The sequence below is a fragment of the Fomitopsis serialis genome, assembly GCF_022376445.1.
Source record: "Fomitopsis serialis strain Sig1Antser10 chromosome Unknown B0H18scaffold_821, whole genome shotgun sequence".
NCBI classification, from domain to species: Eukaryota; Fungi; Basidiomycota; class Agaricomycetes; order Polyporales; family Fomitopsidaceae; genus Fomitopsis; species Fomitopsis serialis.
In genome coordinates, this window is record NW_025955781.1 from 1 (window position 1) to 8,772 (window position 8,772).

At 55.0% G+C, this 8,772-nt stretch overlaps 3 protein-coding genes across 3 annotated transcripts; 2 read left to right on the top strand and 1 right to left on the bottom strand.

Moving 5' to 3' along the window:
• Positions 1 to 92: 92 nt before the first annotated feature.
• Positions 93 to 1,497, top strand: B0H18DRAFT_899304 (uncharacterized protein; the record flags this gene model as incomplete). The annotated part of the gene is made up of 3 exons (XM_048041442.1): positions 93 to 662; positions 837 to 1,065; positions 1,124 to 1,497. Coding segments are annotated over 3 exons (1,173 nt in total), but the record flags the coding sequence as incomplete, so codon positions are not given.
• Positions 1,498 to 4,197: 2,700 nt separating this feature from the next.
• B0H18DRAFT_1132217 (uncharacterized protein) lies at positions 4,198 to 6,509 on the bottom strand (the record flags this gene model as incomplete). The annotated part of the gene is made up of 5 exons (XM_048035545.1): positions 4,198 to 4,209; positions 5,536 to 5,681; positions 5,733 to 6,109; positions 6,165 to 6,369; positions 6,428 to 6,509. The coding sequence occupies 5 exons, from the start codon at positions 6,507 to 6,509 to the stop codon at positions 4,198 to 4,200; spliced, it is 822 nt and encodes a 273-aa protein (XP_047884193.1).
• A 69-nt stretch (positions 6,510 to 6,578) lies between these two features.
• Positions 6,579 to 8,740, top strand: B0H18DRAFT_964933 (uncharacterized protein; the record flags this gene model as incomplete). The annotated part of the gene is made up of 11 exons (XM_048043216.1): positions 6,579 to 6,730; positions 6,769 to 6,899; positions 6,947 to 7,023; positions 7,276 to 7,360; positions 7,417 to 7,473; positions 7,535 to 7,570; positions 7,638 to 7,729; positions 7,785 to 7,864; positions 7,928 to 8,253; positions 8,362 to 8,544; positions 8,574 to 8,740. Coding segments are annotated over 11 exons (1,386 nt in total), but the record flags the coding sequence as incomplete, so codon positions are not given.
• Positions 8,741 to 8,772: the final 32 nt, after the last annotated feature.

The window sequence follows — 8,772 nt, forward strand, 5'->3', positions numbered from 1 at the left end:
ACGCCGACATCCACGCTTCCATCACCCCTGACGTCCTGCACCAACTGTATCAGGGCGTCTTCAAGCACCTGGTATCCTGGTGCGAGGACCTCCTCGGTCCCGAGGAGCTCGACAACCGTCTCCGGTGTCTCCCCGGCGCGTACGGTATACGACACTTCAAAAATGGGATATCGTCCCTCTCTCAGGTGTCGGGAAAGGAACGGAAGGAAATGGCCCGGGTTCTTCTTGGATGTCTCATTGGGAAAGTACCTAGATCCGTCATGCTCACCTTCCGCTCACTTCTCGACTTCATTTACCTTGCGCAGTACCCCACCCATGACGACTCTACCCTCGAATACTTGACGGAAGCTCTGAAGACCTACCACAAGAACAAGGACATCCTGATCAAGCTCGGGATTCGAGACCACCTCAATATTCCGAAGTTTCATTCCCTCGTCCATTACGTGGAATCTATTCGACTCTACGGCACCACAGACAATTACAACACCGAAATGTTCGAGCGCCTCCATATCGACTTCGCAAAGAAGGCCTGGCGGGCATCCAATCACCGCGACGAGTTTCCGCAAATGATGAAGTGGATCACCCGGAGAGAGAAGATGGCTGCTTATGAGGCCTTTCAGAAGGAGTGCCAAGCCATGGAAGAGTTGGACGACTCTGAAGAGGTGGAGGAGGAGGAAGCCATCTTGTCACGGAGAGAAGAGGTGGTGGACGTAGGCAACTCTATCAAAATAGCTAAGTACCCGCCCACACCTGGGCAACATCTCGCTCGCATCCAGGACCTGCACAATGCCCCAGGATTCTCTACGGCATTAACCACCTTCATAAACGACCTACAGCCTCAAGAACTACATCTCAATCGTCGCGAGCTAGCCCGGACTTGGCTTCCCTTCGACCGGCTGGACGTATATCACAAGGTCAGGTTCAAGCCGTGCGAGATATCCGAGGGCAAGGAGGAGTCCGACGTGGTAAAAGCGGTCCCCGGTGCAGCTCGAGAGGGACGGAAGAACAGATTCGACCCTGTCATCGTCCTTGAGAACAATGACGCTGAATCCACAGGTTTAACCGGTGAGTAATTTTATATTGTTTCACGCAAAGACCACGTATTGACCGTCTATGATATCAGGCACGAGAGCGGCCAGAGTAAAAGTCATATTTACTCTGCCTAAGACTGTCTCCGCCTCAAACGGACGCAGCCCTGCGCCGGCCTGGTGGCCCGAAGGTCCTCTCGCATATGTCGAGTGGTACACTCGATTTTCGGGGGCTGCAGACGCAACACACCTCATGTACTCGGTGAGCAAACCGCCGTCAACGGCCGACGGGCTTCCACCAGGAAAGATTGTACCATTCTCGCAAATCAGACAGTCTTGCCAACTCATCCCTTCGTTTCCGGACGGCACAGTTCCAGCGGACTGGACAACGGAAAATACATTGGATAAAGCAAGCAAGATGTACGTGAATAACTGGGCCGGACTCTACGCGTATCAAACCATCTGGTAGTGGTGAGTGTCTCCTATTTTCTACCAGCAATCCACGGTCCCTAACGTGGTCTCAAACGCACAGTACGCAATACCCGGGTTTGCGGCGCTAACGGTGACGCCGTTCGCGGTTCCGTAGGCGCTTATCGGACGACCTTCTCCCAAGCCGTCTCCAGACGCTCCCAAGTCTCACAAGCACTCCCAACTCACTGCGTCTTGCAAACGCGTACTCTCCCCCTCTCATCTGCTCGCAACACCTCGCAATGGCACCCGTCGATCCGCGAGTCAAGGCCATACTCGCGCGGCACCTTCCAGCATTCCGCGACATCTGTGCGGTAACGGAGCCGTGCCCCCTGCAGCAGGCGGTGAACCACATCACCGTGGTCGGACTGGACGGGCGTAACACAGGCGTCCTGTACAACTACGTACGTACTTCGCTCACTTTGAATTGTCACCGCTAATTGGGCAATCCAGTGCCCTGTTGACGAAGGAACAAACGCCTGCTTCACCATGATCAGCACGATCCAAGCCGATCCGCAACGCGTAATCGCTGGCCAACGGCACATCAGAGCCCTGAACCCGCCGGCGTTGCAAGATCGCTGGTTACTCATGGGCGGTGACCGCGAATGGAGCGACTTTTGGGTGCCGGAGTGTCTGGAGAGGAGTGAGGCAACTGCCGTGGTGGAGGCGGTTGTGTTTTACAAGGTGCGTAACCCGCTGTATCTCTATCTACTACCCCCACAAACCGTCCTATAGGACGGTGTAGATCCGCTGCTTCTTCCTCTCCTGTGTCGCGTCCATGACACGGAGATCGAAGTGCCGATCGTGCAGCCGATCACCCAGCAGGCCCTGCCCGACCTCAACTACTGGCAGAACCCGTTGGGCGTCGCGTTCTACGACGTTTACGACGTGAGTCAGCAAAGTTTTGTGCCGCCTCACCTTGCCCGCCATCCCGTTCGCTATCCCCTACCCCTCCGTCAATACCCCGTCTTCAAGGATGCGCGCGTCACGCTTGCGGCGCGCGCGGAAGACTACGCACTGGGTCGCATCGCGCTGCCACCCATGTGCTCGATGAAGGCCGAGCTCTACGACGCGCCGTTCATCTTGCCGACCGGGCTTCCACAGCGTCGCTGCCGGATCGACGCGAGGTGGCGAAGTACGGACCTCGGATTTCCCTGGGGTCGGATTCTTGAACGGCCGCAGATCGGGCAGCCCGGCTGCGCCGTGATTCTGGCGGGCACTGGCGGGCGGAACGGTATGATATAGTACAGTAGACAGAGTTTTTTTTTGTTGTCTAAGACGATGTACAACTACGGCAAAGAATGTGTTCTATACAAATGCTTGTGTCTTTCAGTGTGGCTGAGTTCGGGGACGGGCGTCACCCAGCGCTTGAGACTTAGCGCCAGCGGTCGTTTGTCTCTCAAGACTCTCAACCTCTATCCTACTCTCAACACGCTCTACCACGTCTCTCTGCTTTCTTCGCCATGTCTCGACCCGATCCTCGCGTTCTTCAACTACTCGCGCCTCGCCTACCGTCGTTCGGAGCTGCTGCTCACCACTCGCGGCAATGCGTGGTGGGACCGGAGATCGCACACGTTACGGTCGTGTGTCTGGAGAGGACGAACTTCGGGCGATTGTTCGATTATGTGCGTGGTCTGTTCTCTTGTGCGCGCGTCGACTAACTGGCCATGTTGCCACATTCAACTAGTGCGCTACGTTCGACCCGTCTACGTGCACCACTCGCCTCAGTAACGTCCAGGGAAATCGGGCGGAGATCAAGCTTGCGCTCAAGGAAATCCTCGCGCTGAGCCCGCCCGCCAAACTAGGAGGGTGGGTCCTGCTGGGGTCGATGATCGAGACCCACCTGGGTGCTCTGATTCCCCCGTGTCTGCGTGCGCCGGGTCGGAAGGTGGTGGTGGACACCGTTATTTTTGCCAAGGTGAGTAAATGTTACGCCCATCTGGCGGCTCTGTATCTCGGGGACTTACCGCGCCCTAGGACTCGCACGACCCGGTGTCGCTCCCGCTTATCTGGGAGGAGCTGGGCAATGAGATCGAGCTGTCGTTCAACCAGCCGCTGACTGTACAGTTTTTCCGCGGGCTAAACGAATGGAAGGGCGTCGCGCAAGGGGGCCGCACCACTTTCGACTTTTACAATGTGTACTCGAACACGTTCATCCCTACCGCTGTGAACGGCACGCAAATTCCGTTCCGCCTTCCCTTCCCCCTCCCACACATCCCCGTCTTCAAGGAGTCGTCAGTGACGGTGGCTCGCCATGCGGAACGGTACAGCTTCGGTACCCAACGCATCTACCCCTTCGACTCCATGAAGATGACCTTCATGCCGGTGGATTTCGACATCGTCTGGCCCGTGGACGTCCCGCAAGGCCGCGAGTATCTGCATGCCGAATGGCGTGTTGAGTGTTGGGGCGCCCCTGAAGGCATAGTGGCCATACGGCCTCTCATCGGCGATGACGGCTGCGAGGTGAGACGGGTCGGTGGTCCCGTTCCCGAGGAGGTGGTTGCGGGGCGAGATGTCGGAGAGATCAATGCGCCGGCGACGGAGGACGATTCCGAGGTGGAAATATGGGAGATTACTGAGGATGGTAATATTCCCATTGTTCCTGAGGTTTGGGAAGTCGTGCGGGGCACCGGTGAGGAAATACCGTACTATGTGTAGTACATTTGACGTATGATACATGCCTTGGTTCTGTTTTGTAATTTTACTCCGAGTCCTACATGTAAAATTTGAATGCGATGTTGTATGGGAATTACCCTGGCAGTCATAGTGGGAAAATAATTGTGTTGTGGGGCCTTGACCCAGGATGCGCTCGAGACTTCGAATTGCACTGAACAATTGGACTTCTCTCAAGTGATAAATTGGTCGGTCTGACGGGTTGCTACCTTACCAACGGTGCTCAGGAGCGCTTTTGCGCGTGTGATATTGGTCAAACTGCTTGCAAGTGCTCTGCGACTTCTTTTCCGTTGCAGGCGCTACTTTTGCAAAAGCTCAACCGCTTGCGGACACAAGGGGTTTTCCTGATGGGTCTGTATAGTTTGTACAACAGTCACACGCAAAAGCTGTGGCTGGTAAGTGTCTATTAATGGTGTTATATGCCCGGGAGATCGGGCAGGTCTCCTTGTGATCAGGGCATGATGGGAGCCCGGGCCGAACTTTCCGGCGGTACCTTATCACGATTCAATAGTAATTGGAACGTCAGCATTCGGGCACAACCGGGCTCCATCCGAAATGCTGAGGATGCACACTGGTGGTGTTTGGGATGGCTAAACTGACGAACCAGCCAACACTAAGGAAAGGAACAGAGAGGGAGCGGGCTGGCAAATGTTTAGTGGAAGTAAATACGTTCGGCTGAAGCCCGGCCGAGTTCGCGACCGCACGACGCTCAGGTATTAGCCGGTTGACAATATGTTGGCCGGCAGGGTTACAACGATGTGATCGGACGCCGGCCGCGCACCGATTGTTGGCAGTAGTCAAATGTCGGCCGCACAGATTGAAGTCCATGTATCATATAGAACATGTCGCCAGCTGTCCAGCAACAATAGGAGCATTGATACGGGTGCGATGTCGGCCGACCGGGCAACAGTGAGGCCAAGACAAATTGGATGAATCACAAAGAATTCCAGTATGCGGATCCCCGGGTGGTCGGCCGACCGGACTGTCACGGCTTGTCTTATGACCGGCCGCTGTGGGAGCAGCATCTTGTCCAACCACCGGCCGACTCGGTACAGACCCATCCGTCAGACCCTCGGCCGACCGGGTGTATATGGTGAGATTTGACCGTCGGCCGCTCCGTGAACGCCGACGAATCATACCATCGGCCGACCCGTGGGTGATGACAATACAGAATGTCAATCCGCACACACCCTGTGAGCCCTGGTTGGAAACACCCCCCCATCCAACTCGTCGGCCCATCCGAGGGTAGCCGGAAGTTCCATGCATCGGCCGACGCGGGTAATGACGGCTGAGTCGAACCGTCGGCCGACGTCGGGTGGCCGGGCAACAATAAGTGAATATCATGTCGGGTGGCCGGGTAACAAACCGATAGTTTGACCCCATTATGTGCCTGGATAGCCCATGAGGCGAATCGCCAGTCCATCTCAGACTCGAATGGCGCCCATGGATTCTTCGTCTGTTCCTCTGCGTCATCCGCGCCCTCTTCTTCTGCGTCGGCGTCCGCACTTCCGTCTTCTCCAGGTTAGAATCATGCTCATCCCCAGTGAGAATAATGCACCTCACCTGATCGTCCATCCTCCCTGCCCTCTAGCCATTTCCTACGTACTTGTGAATCGACTTGAGTTACCACGCCTGCCTCTTCATCTTCATCCACTACTCGCTCATCGTCATCGTCGTCCAGAGAGAGCGCCGTACGTCTTGCATTCGGAGTCGATGCGGTCGAAGGCCCTGCAGTCGACGGCCCGGGTGCATCTGCATTTCCTCCTGGATCAACAGGCCGCTTCGAAGGCGCACAGACCTCAATAAAATCGAACAGTGAGTCCAGTTCATCGTCCTCTCCTTCGCCATTGCCATCATCCTCTTCATCCTCTTCATGTGAATAGTCTGGGGGGTGCCGAGGATGGCCATCGTTGTCCCGTGGACTTGACGTTCCGACTGTCCTGAATATACCATTCTTTTAATAAATCAAGCCTGGCAGTGAAGTATCCGGCATACCTTGTATCCTCAACCACTACGTCGTCGTCTAACCTCTCATCTTCGACTGCGAACAACGCTTTCAATTTTCCTTTCTTGTACCAGGAGCATTTTTTGCTCATGCTCTGGTGGGCGCAGAGGCCCTGCGTCGTCTTGAAAGGCTGATGACAAGCGCCGCAGGTGTCATTGAGGAGCTCCTCAAAGGTGCGCTTTCGTTTCGGCATACCTAGCCCATAAAACTCACTTCAGATCGATACAGACGCAGCGAAGGAATAATAACTCACTGGGAGTGAAGGGCCAGAGGAAGGTGAAGTTGCACTGGCGTCCAAAAAGTGCAACAAATTGCAACGACCCTTCATCTGTCATTACGTTACATTAGTGAGATCTCGCGCGTCAACTCAGCGCCTTCCGGAACGCCTTTCTCCTTCAACCTCCATGTCGACTCAAGGTGCGAACGTTGGTATTGATACTGAGTTCCAGCCTGTTGCACGATCCCTACTGACCTTATGTTGGTATAGGTTTAGCCTTCGCGTTGTAACCGGACACGCATGGTATATCACAATCGATATATTGACATCTGTTCTAAGGTACGTACTGTAGTTTTTTCTGTTGAACGGACTACAAGGCTGCGCCACCGATCGAGCTGCGAGCTGTGGCGTGCGATGCGCAACCGCAACGCCCTTGCGCCTCCCACGCCACAGGAACAGGACTCGGACCCTGCCGCTGAGCGCGCTGGGCGCGAATACTACGGATTAAGTCAGTGGAAGCCTACGTCAAGGTCAGAAGTCGCGATGCGTACTTAGCCGTGAGACGTAGTGGCTGTAACGAGCAGCCTGTGAATGGGTGCCAGTGGGAGAGTGAGGCCAGTTCACAGGCAGAGGTGAGTCGGACGTATTCTTAGCTGATAAGGCTGAATGCTGTGGCGAGGATGCATGCGGTGCGCCGTGCGGGGCTAACCCCGGCCTTGTCAAGTGACAACGAAGTCTCACTTGACTAAGCCTCCCTGGCGGCCGCTCTTGGTTCTTCAACGTCTCAGCTCCCCAGGAGGAGACCGTGAACCAAGATGTCCACCACGTCTCTACTTCGATCTACTACGCATCCATCTCGCTCACCCCCTCCCCGCTCTCCTCAGCCTCGCCTCAATAGTCACAACAGCGCTAAGGGGAAGGGGGATCGAGGGTCCCAGACTTACCAGCAGAAACCTAACATCATTGGAGGTGAGTAGGTGCTTCGGCGGCACTGACAGATCGATTTCGCTCACTTGGGTATACAGAGAAATACAGCACTAGGAAGCACGTCCCTGTCACAAAAGCCAACGCAGCCGAGCAAGGTAGGTATCCGAACGCCACATGTTATCATGCGCGCAGATCGCTAATCGTTGGTCCTCACAGAGGTAGAGAGTGATCTGATCGACACCGAACAATCAGGTATGTGTTACGTGCTCGTCCAGTGGTAATCAGCCCATGCAGCCAGCTAATGTTAGCTGATGCACAGCTGCTACCAAGGACGAGTACGAGTACCCAGAGGTGGTTCGCAAGGCCTTCGGAGACCGGTACCTCGACCTCCCACACGTCACTGGCGAAGTCGTGAGTATCTGTATGCGACTCATATCACAGTAGCTGACTGAGTCTCTACACACAGAAGGTCACCGGTTTCACTGCGCAGGACTGGAAGAATTTGCAGGGGTGGATCGAGGCGCACGACGACCTCAATAAATTTGAGTGAGTGTTCTTGCTGTGCGGCGGCTTAGCGTCATCTCATCTCATCTCACCGTGCCATTGCAGGTTCGAGTATGATCAGGAGAAGCAGGAATTGACTACGATGACAGCCAGTTACCTGCACGATCTTCTCGGCACGATGCAAAGGCGTCACATCAACATGAGATGGTACACCTTCTTCCTTCACCAGAGTGGGTACAACTCGCGCTCAATATCTCGAATGACCCTGCGGACTACGCGTCCATACGAGGAAAGGTGGCTCGAAGAAGATTGCCGATCTGGTCGAGGCTATCGCATTGGGCGTGACCTACTCATCACTTCGCTGAACGAGACCGCACAGTCGCAATCCCTGTATAATGAATACAATACGGATGGGAAGCTATCGAAGGTCAGTACGTTGGCTGCCAAAATATATGATTACTCATGTACGATGAAAACAATAAGGAGGGGGCGCTAACGAAGGTCAGTACGTCGGCTGCCAAAATATCCGATTGCTCAAGATATACCTAAGCTCCTGGAAATGGCGGAACGACTCGTTGGTGAAGACGTGGACGACGCGGAGCTCGTCGCCTTAACGTGCTTCAACATCGAGGAGCTAATACCTAACGGCACCGATAAGACAAAATGGTCGGCGCCTCCAGAAAGAGTTATACTGCCAGTGCCCTCGCCTTTCAAGCAGCCATGTACGATGCTCTGTCTGCGAGTAACGCAGGTTTGATTCGTGGTGCGGGTCCTCTGGTGGCCGAACACAGCGCCGTGTTCTTCGGCGCTGCGCGCGTATTCTGGATCTACATACCGATATCTGCACTCAACACGCTCAGGAAGGCGGTTAAGGAAAGATGGTCCATGGAAAAATGGATCGCTAGTGGCTTCGCTATCGTAAGTAACCGTGCTCTGTCACAGTTCCTTGC